General features: G+C 46.2%; 1 protein-coding gene across 1 annotated transcript in view; it reads right to left on the reverse strand.

The window, feature by feature from the left end:
• Nucleotides 1-16625, reverse strand: part of LOC124718918 (angiotensin-converting enzyme-related protein-like) — a 371244-nt gene that overhangs the window by 251876 nt on the left and 102743 nt on the right. The window contains exon 2 of the mRNA XM_047244572.1: nt 7005-7970. Within this exon, the coding sequence (XP_047100528.1) occupies nt 7005-7199 (195 nt within the window). The 5' untranslated portion in view covers nt 7200-7970. The remainder of the gene's footprint in view (nt 1-7004; nt 7971-16625) is intronic.

A 16625-nucleotide genomic window follows, 5' to 3' on the forward strand; every position in this document is an offset into this window, starting at 1 on the left:
GTTCTAAGTTCTAGGGGACTGATGACCTCAGAAGTTAAGTTCCATAGTGCTCACAGCCATTTGAACCTACTTACAGTTTAATAAACACAACAGAGGCTTTAGTCACGAACAACATATTCTCCACTATCTGCAACAGTCTGCCAACGCTAGTGCAACTTTTCGACTGCGCGACTGTAGCAATGACAGTTTTGAGTGGAAGAACACGTCGAGTCATGTTCCGAGCGCAGATCCTTGAAGGCTGTTTAATAGAGAACGGAAAAGGTGAAAATTGAGGACGCAAGATCAGGCGAATCCGGTGGGTGCAGAGCGACTGCCCATCTCCTGTATTGTGTTTTTTGTCAGTCTAGCAAAACGCGGGCGGGCGTTATCATGGAATAGCGTTAGTTAACGCAGTGTTCCCCGTCTCGTTCTCGTATTGCGTCTGCGAGACGTCTTAGTTGTTCGCAATAAATGTCAGCAGAGATTGTTACAAATGGTTCAAATGGCTTTAAGCACAGTGGGACATAACGTCTGAGGTCATCAGTCCCCTAGACTTAACGAGGTGCATTCAAGTTCTAAGGCCTGCGGTTTCTTTTCTAATTAACTACTCACCCGAAATCGATGGACTGGAGTTACTTCTCGACGTAATCGCCCTGCAGACGTACACATTTTTCACAACACTGACGCCATGATTCCATGGTAGCGGCGAAGGATTCTTTAGGAGTCTGTTTTGACCACTGGAAAATCGCTGAGGCAATAGCAGCACGGCTGGTGAATGTGCGGCCACGGAGACAGTCTTTCATTGTTGGAAATAGCCAAAAGTCACTAGGAGCCAGGTCAGGTGAGTAGGGAGCATGAGGAATCACTTCAAAGTTGCTATCACGAAGAAACTGTTGCGTAACGTTAGCTCGATGTTTGGGTGCATTATCTTGGTGAAACAACACACGTGCAGCCCTTCCCGGACGTTTTTGTTGCAGTGCAGGAAGGAATTTGTTCTTCAAAACATTTTCGTAGGATGCACCTGTTACCGTAGTGCCCTTTGGAACGCAATGGGTAAGGATTACGCCCTCGCTGTCCCAGAACATAGACACAATTTTTTCAGCACTGGCGGTTACCCGAAATTTTTTTGGTGGCGGTGAATCTGTGTGCTTCCATTGTGCTGACTGGCGCTTTGTTTCTGGATTGAAAAATGGCATCCACGTCTCATCCATTGTCACAACCGATGAAAAGAAAGTCCCATTCATGCTGTCGTTGCGCGTCGGCATTGCTCGGCAACATGCCACACGGGCAGCTGTGTGGTCGTCCGTCAGCATTCGTGGCACCCACCTGGATGACACTTTTCGCATTTTCAGGTCGTCATGCAGGATTGTGTGCACAGAACCCAAAGGAATGCAAACTCTGGAGGCGATCTGATCAACAGTCATTCGGTGATCACCCAAAACAATTCTCTCCACTTTCTCGATCGTGTCGTCAGACCGGCTTGTGCGAGCCCAAGGTTGTTTCGGTTTGTTGTCACACGATGTTCTGCCTTCATTAAACTGTCGCACACATGAACGCACTTTCGACACATCCATAACTCCATCACCACATGTCTGCTTCAACTGTCGATGAATTTCAATTGGTTTCACACCACGCAAATTCAGAAAAGGAATGATTGCACACTGTCCAAGTAAGAAAAACGTCGCCACTTTAAGTATTTAAAACAGTTCTCATTCTCGCCACTGGCGGTAAAATTCCATCTGCCGTACGGTGCTGCCAACTCTGGGACGTATTGACAATGAACGCGCACTCATTTTAAAACAATGCACATGTTTCTCTCTCTTTCCAGGCTGGAGAAAAAAAAAACGGAGGCCTTAGAACTTGAATGCACCTCGTAGAACAACTTAAACCTAACTAACCTAAGGACATCACACACATCCATGCCCGAGGCACGATTTGAACCTGCGACCGTAGCAGCAGCGCGGTTCCGGAATGAAGCGCCTAGAACCGCTGTGATGGTTATACCTCGGAGAAGCAATTGGTGGTACACTACATGGTCGCTATTCCATAAGATGCATAACATTGTCTTTTTTGGGTGCGCGCAGGTGTATGGGGAGTTGCTGCTTTGTTTGGGCTCATTTCTCTTCACCAGTAACGGTACAGGATAGGAACGATCGTTGTTGTTCACGAGCCAATTGATGACTAGCAAGAAAATATGCACATTGGCCACCCGCTGATTACTGTTATTTTGGGCCGTGCGGGATTAGCTGAGCGGTCTCAGGCGCTGCAGTCATGGACTGTGCGGCTGGTCCCGGCGGAGGTTCGAGTCCTCCCTCTGGCATGGGTGTGTGTGTGTGTGTGTGTGTGTGTGTGTGTGTGTGTGTTTGTCCTTAGGATAATTTAGCTTGAGTAGTGTGTAAGCTTAGGGACTGATGACCTTAGCAGTTAAGTGCCACAAGATTTCACACACATTGGAACATTGTGATTTTGGCGTAGAGCATGCTATAACCCCGGATATCCTATTTTTGGACTTTCCCCCCATTGTATGCAAATGTCGCACGATGGTAGAATGGTTGGTTGGTTTAAAAGAGAAGGGAAGGGACCAAACTACGAGGTCATCGGCCCCTTGTTCTCGATAAAACGATGCCACAAGTGTGAGAATAAAACGTACGAGACATATAGCACAAAACGGAAAGAAAGTAAAACCACAAGAACGAAAGAGAGGCAACGAATACTAAAAGGAACAAAAGGGGACAAGAAGACAACAGAGACGCTAGAAACAGAAGAGAGTAAAACAAGAAAGCAGATTACAGTGGCTGGCCGACCACGAGAATAAAAAGGAGAAGCCAGCCACTCTGCAACACATTAAAACTTCCACCGTAGAAGCACTAGGGTGGAGGACACACAGGGACTAAGGACATGCGCTAAAACTTACATAGAAGTATAAAACCCACTCTCACAGATAAAACTTAATTGCTTTCCAACTCCAATGGATACACCAAACTTCATCAGTGCTAAAGATTGTACGTACGTGTAGGGGGAGGGCAGAGGGCGGTGGGGAGGGGAGGGGAGGGCAGAGGGCGGTGGGGAGGGGAGGGGAGGGCAGAGGGGAGAGGGCGGTGGGGAGGGGAGGGGAGGGGAGAGGGCGGTGGGGAGGGGAGGGGGGAGAGGGCGGTGGGGAGGGGAGGGGGGAGAGGGCGGTGGGGAGGGGAGGGGGGAGAGGGCGGTGGGGAGGGGAGGGGGTAGGGGGCGGTGGGGAGGGGGGGGTGTAGGGCGGTGGGGAGGGGGGGGTGTAGGGCGGTGGGGAGGGGGGGGTGTAGGGCGGTGGGGAGGGGGGGGTGTAGGGCGGTGGGGAGGGGGGGGGGTAGGGCGGTGGGGAGGGGGGGGGGAGGGCGGTGGGGAGGGGGGGGGTAGGGCGGTGGGGAGGGGGGGGGGGTAGGGCGGTGGGGAGGGGGGTGTAGGGCGGTGGGGAGGGGGGGGTAGGGCGGTGGGGAGGGGGGGGTAGGGCGGTGGGGAGGGGGGGGTAGGGCGCAACGCACAGTAGCACTGATAAAATCCAGACTGACACACCGCTTCGCACAGTAATTGAAGTCGTTGTCACGTAAATAGACGGTTCTGGGTCATTTCACCGTCTAACAACTTTGCCAGTTAGTGGCAATTTCAACTGTTAGTATACATTCCGAAATAAACACCATACCCTCTTTCTCTAGTTTAAAATATCATCCATCAGTTTCTAAAACAAAATTACTCCAAGTTGTTGCGAAGAAAGCTTACGCTACAAAAAATTAAACTTTTTTACTTGAACTGTGGAAAGAGCCAGGAACGCTAATATATGTGGAGTACAAAAACTTTATCAAAATGCTCAAATTTTATAGACGCATGTACTACATATTTCATTGTGAAAACGTAAGAGTACTCCAAGATCAAAAATACTCGTAAAATGCTCTAAGAAGTGTAAAATTGTTTCGCCTGTGTAAAGCAAACTGTCGTCGCTGACGAATTTGCGTCCTGTTTGGTCTCGTAGAATCTTTCAGTGAGAAAATTGACAAAGTTACAAAATTAATCGTTACTGTGCAGTGTCACATATGAAGGCTGATTTATTTATGAGATTCTGTGCACGAGAACTTTCAAGTCGCCGACATGATTCGTACGGAACAAGTGCTCATAGTTCTTGAGACAGTCATTTTAGACCTAATGTTTACTGGACTTTTTTTTTCGTTTTGTTCATACTGCCTCCTCATAAAACAGGGAAAGCAAAGAGCTTGCAGTAGAAGAAATTTTTTTCACGTTATAGACGATGATCAAGTGCTCTACCTCTTGAGATATGCCCATGTTTACTGGACCCTTTTTTTTTTTTACTTCGAATGACTGCCCCTGTCCTATCCTTGAATTCTGACCATTCCTCCTGAAACACCATGTATTTGCAGCTGTTACAGTCTCCATCACTACCTCCAAAACAAATATTCGCTACAAAAAAATGAATGTAGGCAATTATAAACCACCATTTTCCTTGGAGTCATGGCAAAGATATTAGTTTGTATGGTTTTGGCAAACCAAAGTTTTGTTCCTATTAGTCACAGGGAATCTGCAAAAATATAGCTCTAGGTGACAATATCCTTTCTTTCCATAAGAAACTTGTGTCCATCACATTTTCTGGACTTAAAACTAATGTCTTTTAGAAAGAGAAAGATTGACATTTCACAGCCCTCATACTCAATTTTATGTTGTTATTCGAGACAATCAGTTACGCATATATAAAGCAGAGTGTAAGAGTATGTCTGGGATCTCCTCTCAAAACGTTGGCTCTATTTCATGCAGATTTGGCACAGAAACAGCAGACATCTTGAGTGCCAGCACTGTGGGGTTTATAACCTCTTAACTGCACGAGAAGTTGAAACAAGGCCAAAAATGGGTTTTCAAGTCCTGCCATATACGCTGCCCTTGATGACGTATGTTATGTGGGAACAGTACTGACATGTCAAATCAACCTGTTTTGCAAGGCAGCATTCAAGTCAGGGGGCAAGAAAATTTTCTGGGCCCCCACATACAAGCTACCCTATGTGATATGCATGTTGTAGTATCAGCCTTCTTTACTGAACTACGTTGCAGGAGCTACCAACAGGTTGAGATGGATAGACGAGCAATTGGCAGAGCAAGGGGAGGAGGAAATGGACAGAGAAAGAGGGGAGGAGCGGGAGATGCATGAGGCAGGTGGAAGGTGTAGAGGTAGTGGCGTCATAAAACTGATTATAGTGAGGTAAATGGACTACACAATCTTGTATCCTTTGAAGTGAACGATATCACACTGAATATGCAAAAACAAAAAAATCCACTACTACATCATTATGTGAAACTGTTTGAATGTCAACATTTATAAATACATAATGTAATTACAATGATGATTATGGACTTCTCAAAAAAGACAGACAGTTACATCTTATTTATGAAAGGCATGTTCCAAGGATTGTTTTGTATAAATAGATCGATATATAATAGTTTTTTTGCTACATGTTGTTAGAGGTAAGTATTTGTTCTTTTGTCCAGTTAGTTGAACGAGTCTGAAGAGCGAGGATGGAGAATGAGTTGTGTGTTTTTTATTGAGTTATATTGGGAAGTGGAATGACTGAATATATGTGTAACTCTGAAGAAAGTCCACCAAATTTCACATTATTATTGAAACATCAACCCGATGATCCTGCAGACAATTATATATATATATATATATATATATATATATATATATATATATATATATATATATATATATACATAAACCACCGGAAGTAATTGAGCAACGAGCCATCAATACAGAACAAGGAAGAGTAACAAAAAAAGATGACTATTTTCATTATTAACAGAACTGTTTGTTTAAATTGGAAAGTCCCTGTCACTCGCTGCAGTGTTTCACTATCTCAGTGTGGCAACTGCTGTGAAATGGTGATCGGCTGCACAAGTTACTAACTTAGTCCAAACATTAAAAAAAATCAACTTTGGGCAACAAGAGGATGGTTAAAGTGGACAGATGGAAAAGGAAGAGGTGGAGATTGTAATGGTACTTGAATTACGTAACCATTACGGCACCTCAACTCACCTGAACCTCTCGATACCAGCAATATTCTACTGTTTTTCTGTTAAGTATTTGACATATTTCTGAGACAACATTCAGATTTGATTTCATTAATGTAGAGATACTTTGATACATCGATATATTTATGTTGCAATGATATTATTCTTATGTGTATTGTTTCTTTTGTCACCATGATCTTTGACGTACTTGTAACTCTAATTCTTGGGCGCGTAAGCGATTATTACTTAGTAGTTAGAATCAGACCTTGAAAAAGTCAAGTCTTGGACGTCATGTTGTAAAGACGCATATTGTAGTCAGCTTATAGATTGTGAACTTTAACAGTAACGAAGATGTTTTCAAGTATGCTTTGTATTGTGAAGTGATGTTTTGTGTGTTACGTGATATTGCACAAAAGTAATAAAAAAGAAGTGTGACTTAAATTCGGAGTGCTGATTACTTTTTTACATCACCATTGTCCTGCAAAAGTGTAATCTTCAAGAATGGTTTGTGAAAGACATCTATAAAACTTTTGAATATAGCAGAATAAAACCTGGGCCTCTTTGCATCCGAGCTGGGAATCATCACGACCTAGATTTTCGACGATTGAGCCATGATTTCACAACGAGACCAGCGGGGGAAACACGAAAAGATGAGTGCCTAGTTTATTCATTATTTCATGAAATGACTATTAACTGTGCTCTAATGACACCTGCCACATAATAACTTTGTTGTTGCCCGAAAATGCAGTATTTAGCAGCGTGAGCAACACCACAATCATTTGACCTTTGTTGTGGTAGGGTTGTTAGAAGATGGAAAGAGGGAGGGGAAAGAGGGTATGGTAAAAGGGTACGGTGTGGTGGAAAAAAATGGACACAAGAGGGGGACGGAGGGGTGTTCAATGTATGTGCTGACGCATAGGTGGGCAGAGCTGCGGGGAAAAGGCTAGTTTAGTCAATACCAGAGTGGACGGGGCACCTACCTTGAGCTTGAGGTTGTGGCGGGAAGGATTCAGCAGCCAGGCCCACGTGGCGTTGGCGTGGTCGGGGCACATGTCGACGTAGTCGCTCTCTGCGAGCTCCACCGCCAGCAGCGCCTCCTGGTCGTTCAGGAAGCTGAACGCGCCCGTCGACGTCACGAGCAGTAGCGCCGCGGCGCACAGCACGCCCGCCGCCATGTCACAGGTCCGCGAGCACTCGCTGTAGCGACGAAGGCACCGGCTCACTACCCCACCCTACACGCGACACCCCTGCTGCGCCCTCTGACCGCAAGCGCGATCCATTTCCTGAGCGCCAAACGCCGTAGTGATGAAGTCTTCCCTCGCGTTCTCGACGGGACTGCCACTAGCGCCACAGGGTATCACTACAGAACACCGTTGCACTGTTCACTTCGTCGTGAGAGACTGCGCGACAACGCTGCCGGCAGACGGGGAACCCTCGCTCTGAGACTGCGGAAGACGCAGTTCGCTGGCGAGCCACCAATGGGCTTATCACGACGCAAGACCGTGTCTCTCTGTCACCGACTCAACTTTCCCGTGGCCCACGTGCAAGAGATTATCTGCATTCCACAACCCGATAACTTCTATCAGTTGCCGTCTCGATTATTTCTATCGATAGCGGGCCGACAGATAGGCCAAGGTCTGGCCGACTATCGGGAGGATCTTGCTTCGCGTCAGCAGCAGGTTATTAACAAGGTCACCGTGTTGATGAGTCAACGCGCTATCTCAGACTGTCGCTCAGTGCCACATTCTTTTAAGACGTCACCGCGTCTAAAGCTGGAATGCACTTTGACTAAATCTGACGCTCTGATCGTTGTCAGGTGGCCTACTAAACCACGCTTGTTATCACAACACACTCTAAATCCCGAGCGGGCCAGCGAACGGCAATGACGACTTGCGTGACGTATGAAGCTCCCGGCGCGTGACGTCACAATCCGTCGGAAGCGGCACCTGAAACAAACGGAAAACACGTCTGTTAGGAGAGCGAATTAAGACCTGCAAACAAACAAACAAACAAACAAACAAACAAACGCACCCGACACCGTTTCTGAAAGTTTGGGCCGCTCGATCCCAAAATTACGATTCATTTGAAATGATGAAAAACGTGTCATGTACATACATTTCTATAGGTTGCAGGCAACAGTACTTAAGCAGAATGACAGGCGTAAGTGAGTGGCCTTTACTTGTGTGTGTGTGTGTGTGTGTGTGTGTGTGTGTGTGTGTGTGTGTGTGTGTCGTAAATACAAAACTGGGAATGTGAACTGAGAACCTAAATGTCCTACTGAGCCGGCCGGTGTGGCCGAGCGGTTCTAGGCGCTACAGTCTGGAACTGCGCTGCTGCTACGGTCGCAGGTTCGACTCCTGCCTCGGGCATGGATGTGTGTGATGTTCTTAGGTTAGTTCGGTGTAAGTAGTTCTAAGTCTAGGGGACTGATGACCTCAGAAGTCCCACAGTGCTCAGAGCCAAGTGAATCAAGTGTGCTACTGAGTTCAAAGCCACACCACTTACATAAAATTCAATAGAATCCTATGTAAGTGAAAACCGATCTCATTCATAAGCAAATAAATAAGCAAAAGAATAATTTCACCATCAGTAAATCTGGTCAGTGCGAACTGTTTGAAAAAACCGTAACAGTATATTAAAAAAATGTAATGTCGACCTGTATAACAATGTAACCCGAAATACACGAAAATTTCTGCACGAACATATGGCCCTGGTAGAATAAACTGGCAGGACCTACACTGCACAAAGGAAACGAAATAAACACGTATTATGAATCGCACCTGCAAAATGAAGTATTGGCAGAAACAGCAACACAGCAAAACTCCACAGCAGCTAAAAACAATACTGCTAGAAACTAACTACAGTTCGTAAAGGGGAACTGGGTCCATAGTCTTGACAGACAACTCCAATGAAACACATGACTCAACCTTTAAGTAATGAAATTTCGGTTAGGAAGGAACTGATCAAAGAAAACAGTTACACACTCTAATGTGAAAATTCATTTAATTCAATAACTTCCATGGTACAGTAAATTAACTCAGAAGATCAATCAATAGAACAATTATCAAAAATTCGACTACGACGAGGGTGCAGTGGACCAACAATAGAAGTCTACAAAATTATTCAGCCCGGAACCGCGCTGCTGCTAAGGTCGCAGCTTCGAATCCTGCCTCCGGCATGGATGTGTGAGATGTCCTTAGGTTAGTTAGGTTTAAGTAGTTCTAAGTCTAGGGGACTGATGACCTCAGATGTTAAGTGCCATAGTGCTTAGAGGCATTTGAACCATTTCTACAAAATTAAAAAAAGCTTTTTACCTCGTCAAATAATACCTCGTTGTTCATTTCAGAACCTTTTTTATGTCCGTATGCTATACAACCACTGTTCTGAGTCGTCATTCCTCCTCGTAGTACATCTGCAACTCTCGTAGTTCCAAGAGGGTATCCATGCATTACACTGTTCACTCAACGAAACCCCGCCTGCTGCACACCGCAGCTATTCGCTACCGAGTGACAAAGATTCTACGACTCCACAATGTCGTCACAGTCAAAGATACTGTTGCCTACCGACTGTTCCTCTGACCACAATTCTTCAAATATATCATTTCCCCTTACAAATCCAATAACATCTTAAAAAAAATAGCCATCTTACACAGATGGAACTAATTGTAAAATATGCGTGGTGTTGGACAGCTTTCAGGAACGTTACGAACTGCCTTACACAGTACACATTTGCAGTACTTCTCTTATTTTTTACGATCGATTTCTTTCAGTTTCAGACCATACACTGCTCACAAAACCCATTCAATTGCCTCTTTCACAATTCCAACGCTTACTCATTCTGAAGTGTTGTTCTACACATATGTTTTATCCAACATATCTTCTGTCTTACAATGTTAAAATTAAGGCGCCAAGACCACGACTTGGTACACGAACAACACATTAAAAAAAGTGAAGAAAAGACAGAAATTAGAACCTCTACGAAATTTAGAAATGGAAGAATTAACCCTCGCTTCGACTTCCTAATTTCAACAGTTGCTACGAATGTGACACACAGGGCACAAGGTCTACATACCAGAGCATTGAGCAAATACAAATGGCTCAAATGGCTCTGAGCACTATGGGACTCAACTTCTGAGGTCATTAGTCCCCTAGAACTTAGAACTAGTTAAACCTAACTAACCTAAGGACATCACACACATCCATGCCCGAGGTAGGATTCGAACCTGCGACCGTAGCGGTCTCGCGGTTCCAGACTGCAGCGCCTAGAACCGCACGGCCACTTCGGCCGGCGAGCAAATACACTGAAGAGCCAATGAAACTGGTACACCTACCTAATATCGAGTAGGGCCCCCGCGACCACGCAGAAGTGCCGCAACACGACGTGGCATGGACTAGACATGTGTGTGAAGTGGTGTTGGAGGGGACTGACACCATGAATCCTGCAGGACTGTCCATAAATCCGTAACAGTACAAGGGGGTGGAGATCTCTTCTGGAAGACATGTTGCAAGGCATCCCAGATATGCTTAATAATGTCCACGTCTGGGCAATTCTATGGCCAGCGGAAGTCAAACTCACAAGAATATTCATATGCAGATATATAAATAGGCAGAACACGGCGCTGCAGCTATAAGACAAGTGTCTGGTACGCTTGTTAAATCAGCTACTGCTGCTACAACGGCAGGTTATCAAGATTCGAGTTTGAACGTGGTGTTACAGTCGGAGCACGAGCAATGGGACACAGCATCTCCGAGGTAGCGATGAGGTGGGGATTTTCCCGTGCGACCATTTCACGAGTGTACCGTTAATATCAGGAATCTGCTAAAACATCAAATCCCGCAAGAACGGGACCAACGACGACTGAAGACAATCGTTCAGCGTGACCCAAACTGCTGCAGATTTCAATGCTGGGCCATCAACAAGTGTCAGCGTGCGAACCATTCTACGAAACATCATCGATATGGGCTTTCGGAGCCAAAGGACCACTCGTGCACTCTTGCTGACTGCACGACACAAAGCTTTACGCCTCGTCTAGGCCGTCAACACCGACGTTGGACTGTTGATGACTGGAAACACGTTGCCTGGGCGGATGAGACTCGTTTCATATTGTATCGAGCGGATCGACGTGTACGGATATCGAGACAACCTCATGAATCCATGGGCCCCGCATGTCAGCAGGGGACTGTTCAAGCTGGCAGAGGCTCTGTAATGGTGTGGGGCGTGTGCAGTTGGAGTGATATGGGACCCCTGATACGTCTAGATACGACTGACAGGTGAACGTACGTAAACATCCTGTCTGATCACCTGCATCCAGTCATGTCCATTGTGCAATGCGACACCCCACACGTCCATACTTGCTACAGAGTGGCTTCAGGGACAGTCTTCTGAGTTTAAAGCTTCAGCTGGCCACCAGACTTACCAGACATGGACGTTATTGGGCATATCTGGGATGCCTTGCAACGTCCTCTTCAGAAGAGATCTCCACCCCCTGGTACTCTTACGGATTTATGGACTTCCGAGCAGGATTTTTGGTGACAATTCCCTCCAGCACTACTTCAGACATTAGTCGAGTCCATGCCACGTCGTGTTGCGGCACTTCTGCTTGTTCGCGGGGGCCCTACACGATATTAGGCAGGTGTACCAGTTTCTACATCTACATCATTACTCTGCAACTCACATTTAAGTGCTTGGCAGAGGGTTCATCGAAGCACAATCATAGTATCTCTCTACCATCCCACTCCCGAAGAGCGCGCGGGAAAAACGAACACCTAAACCTTTCTGTTCAAGCTCTGATTTCTCTTATTTTATTTTGATGATCATTCCTACCTATGTAGGTTGGGCTCAACAAAATATTTTCGCATTCGGAAGAGAAAGTTGGTGAGTGAAATTTCGTAAATAGACCTCGCCGCGACGAAAAACGTCTTTGCTTTAATGACTTCCATCCCAACTGGCGTATCATATCTGCCACACTCTCTGCCCTAATACGCGATAATACAAAACGAGCTGCCCTTTTTTGCAACCTTTCGATGTCCTCCGTCAATCCCACCTGGTAAGGATCCCACACCGCGCAGCAATATTCTAACAGAGGACGAACGAGTGTAGTGTAAGCTGTCTCTTTAGTGGACTTGTTGCATCTTCTAAGTGTCCTACCAATGAAACGCAACCTTTGGCTCGCATTCTCCACAATATTATCTATGTGGTCTTTCCAACTGAAGTTGTTCGTGATTTTAACACCCAGATACTTAGTTGAATTGACAGCCTTGAGAATTGTACTATTTATCTAGTAATCTAATTCCAACGGATTTCTTTTGGAACTCGTGTGGATCACCTCACACTTTTCGTTATTTAGCGTCAACTGCCACCTGCCACACCATACAGCAATCTTTTCTAAATCGCTTTGCAACTGATACTGGTCTTCGGATGACCTTACTAGACGGTAAATTACAGCATCTGCAAACAACCTAAGAGAACTGCTCAGATTGTCACCCAGGTCATTTATATAGATCAGGAACAGAAGAGGTCCCAGGACGCTTCCCTGGGGAACACCTGATATCACTTCAGTTTTACTCGATTTGCCGTCTGTTACTACGAACTGCGACCTTCCTGACAGGAAATCACGAATCCAGTCGCACAACTGAGACGATACCCCATAGGCCCGCAGCTTGATTACAAGTCGCTTGTGAGGAACGGTGTCAAAAGCTTTCCGGAAATCTTTGGCTCTTCAGTACGTGTGTTTTCGTGTCGACTGAAATGCAGCAACGGTGACCTCACAACACTCTGATGGGACGGGAAGTGCCTTCTGCCACGCACTTGGGTGGTTCGCAGAGAGTGGATGTAGACGGGCTGGCGGCAGCACGCACGTAACACGCGGCGCTTTCGCGGCTAGCGCAGCGCGCTGGGAATGACGCAGCCAAGACTCGCCGCAAAGCCTCGGAAAGTTCCGCCTCAGTCCGCAGGGATAGGAGGAGGAGTAGTGAGCAGCAAGGTCGCCGCTGGTGGGTTAAGTAACAGGAGGCGGCTTTCTGGGACACGGAGAACTCCAGCCATTCAAGGCCGCAAACACGTCCCACCGGGAGGGCTAAACCTGCGCACCTTCACTCCGCAGCACCTGCAGTGGGTAGAGCCTACAGGTCCGAAGTGCAAACATTGAAAGGTGGCTACACTGAGCCACAGCGCCAGAGATTGCGCCAAAGAGTATTATTCCGCCGCCTCCACTGGCAGTGCTTGTTGAGAACTCTTAGTAGTGAGTGCTTGCTGAGATGTAGTGAAGAGTTGTTGTCGAGAAGTCGTGGTGGAGAGTGCTTATCGAGATGTGGTAGTAGTGAGTCGGTGTTGATATGTTGTAGTAGGGAGTGCTTGTTCCATGTTTTATGCAGTTGTTTGATGGGCTAGACAGCAGATGATGTTCGAATGGAGATATTGCAATGATCAGAGAACTTTTCGTCAATATATATGAAGCTAAAATATTCCCTTTTTTTTTTCATTATTTCCATGTCTTAAATTATGCGTCATTACAGGTTCAGTCAACAAAGCATCTGGCTTGTGTTCTTGTATTAGAGTGTAATTCTGGTTTTCTTGCGCAATTATAGTATTTTTTTTTAATTACTTCAGTATAAATGATATTTAAAATTTCTTGTCTTATTGAAGAAGAACCGTGCCAGATGTGTACGTTGAACCACACTCCCACACACAGAACAACTACACTTGTGCTTTGTTGTTGCTTTGGTTTTATAGCTCCTGGGGACTTCATTAATTAATTGTGTTAACGGAAAATTTCATTCCTTTCTTTGTTGTTATTCTATGCAGTCAGATTGCGTACTAAAACTAGTCAGGGCCAACCGTTTACGAGACTTCGTAATCGGACAAACAGCGACAAAAAAAAAAAATAAATAAAAGTATTTGCATTAATATTTAATTAAGCCCCCATGCAACATCTGGAGGAAAAAAGTCTGTCGAAGGTACGGCCCTTCTTATAATACACTACTCGCCATTAAAATTACTAAGCCACGAAGATGACGTGCTACAGACGCGAAATTTAACCGACAGGAGGAAGATGCTGTGATATGCAAATGATTAGCTTTTCAGAGCATCCACACAATGTTGGCGCCGGTGGCGGCACCTAAAACGTGCTGACATGAGGAAAGTTTCTCATACACAAACAGCAGTTGACCAGCGTTGCCTGGTGAAACGTTGTTGTGATGCCTCGTGTAAGGAAGAGAAATGCGTACCATGAGGTTTCCGACTTTGATAAAGGTCGGATTGTAGCCTATCGCGATTGCGGTTTATCGTATCGCGACACTGCTGCTCGCGTTGGTCGAGATCCAATGACTGTTAGCAGAATATGGAATCGGTGGGTTCAGGAGGGTATTACGGAACGCTGTGCTGGATCCCAACGGCCTCGTATCACTAGCAGTCGAGATGACAGGCATCTTATCCGCACGGCTGTAACGGATCGTGCAGCCACGTCTCGATTTCTGAGTCAACAGATGGGGACGTTTGCAAGATAACAACCATCTGCACGAACAGTTCGACGACGTATGCAGCAGCACGGACTATCAGCTCTGAGACCGTGGCTGCGGTTACCCTTCACGCTGCATCAGACAGGAGTGCCTGCGATGGTGTACTCTACGACGAACCTGGGTGCACGAATGGCAAAACGTCATTTTTTCGGATGAATCCAGGTTCTGTTTACAGCATCATGATGGTCGCATCCCTGTTTGGCGACATCGCGGTGAACGGAGATTGGAAGCGTGTATTCGTCATCACCATACTGGCGTATCACCCGGCGTGATGGTATGGGGTGCCATTGGTTACACGTCTGGGTCACCTCTTGTTCGCATTGATAGCACTTTGAACAGTGGACGTTACATTTCAGGTGTGTTACGACCCGTGGCTCTACCCTTCATTCGATCCTCGCGAAACCCTACATTTCAGCAGGATAATGCACGACCGCATGTTGCAGATCCTGTACGGGCCTTTCTGGATACAGAAAATGTTCGACCGCTGCCCTGGCCAGCACATCCTCCAGATCTCTCACCAATTGAAAACGTCTGGCCAATGGTGGACGAGCAACTGGCTCGTCACAATACGCCAGCCACTACTCTTGATGAACTGTGGTATCGTGTTGTAGCTGGATGGGCAGCTGTACCTGTACACGCCATCCGAGCTCTATTTGACTCAATACACAGGCGTATCAATGCCGTTATTACGGCCAGAGGTGGTTGTTCTGGGTACTGAGTTCTCGGGATGTATGCACCCAAATTGCGTGAAAATGTAATCACATGTCAGTTGCAGTATAATAATAGCAGGTTATCATCTGCATTTCTTCTTGGTGTAGCAATTTAAATGGCCAGTAGTGTAGCAAAGGACGTAGGCGTGATTCTTTTAAACCAGTAAGCAGACGTTCTATGAAGAGGTCGCATGTACGGACGAGTGCCTAGTTCACGCTCTGAAGGCCCAAGGGATGTCGACCGACCGCCGTGCCATCTTTCGCCTCGCCGTGTCGTGCGGATGCGGTAAGGAGGAGTATGTGGTCAGCACACTTCTGCCCAGGCTGTTTTGCCCTCTTTTAGCAGCGCCACAGAATGTAATAATGCAAAGGGGCCCGGGTCCGATTCCCGGGATGGAGATTTTCTGCGCTCGGGGACTGTGTGTTGTGTTGCCTTCATCATATCATCCCCATCGACGCGGAAGTCGCCGAAGTGGCGTCAACGAAAAAGACTTGCACCAGGCGAACAGTCTGCCCGACGGGAGGCCCTAGCCACATTTCATTTCATCTATTCCACAAGGTCAAATCTGCATTAAAAGGAACAAGATTTCAGTCCGTTAACGAAGTGACAGGAACAGTTGTGCTCGTCGTGAAGAACCTCACAGAAGACGACTTCCAGCGCTGATTCCATCAATGCAGAATTCGCATGGAGCATTGTACGGATAGAGGAGGGGAGTGTATTGAGGGCGACAGTAACTCAATATGTGTGTTTTTTTTTTTAAATGGAGTGATTTACAGAAATAGTCCCATAGTTTTATAGCCACAACTCCTATACAGACTTGTTATTTCTAGCGACATGTATCCTGCAGTATTTGCCGAATTTATTACGGTTCCGTTCACCACCACAATGCTGACGTTTCGGATCCGTTCACTTCTGTCTCCTCCATTGTTCACACTTCGCACGCAGCATTTCTTAGGCCACACGCCTTCGCCTTCTTGCAAGGGAACCTCCCCATCGAACCCCCCTCAGATTTAGTTATAAGTTGGCACAGTGGATAGGCCTTGAAAAACTGAACACAGATCAATCGAGGAAACAGGAAGAATTTGTGTGGAACTATGAAAACAATAAGCATAATATACAAACTGAGTAGTATATGTGTAACATAGGCAATATAAAGGATAGTGTGAGCTCCAGAGCGCCGTGGTCCCATGGTTAGCATGAGCAGCTGCGGAACGAGAGGTCAATGGTTCAAGTCTTCCCTCGAGTGAAAAGTTTACTTTCTTTATTTTCGCAAAGTTATGATCTGTCCGTTCGTTCATTGACGTCTCTGTTCACTGTAATAAGTTTAGTGTCTGTGTTTTGCGACCGCACCGCAAAACCGTGCGATTAGTAGAC

Source organism: Schistocerca piceifrons, chromosome 10, assembly GCF_021461385.2.
Source record: "Schistocerca piceifrons isolate TAMUIC-IGC-003096 chromosome 10, iqSchPice1.1, whole genome shotgun sequence".
In the NCBI taxonomy this organism is placed as follows: Eukaryota; Metazoa; Arthropoda; class Insecta; order Orthoptera; family Acrididae; genus Schistocerca; species Schistocerca piceifrons.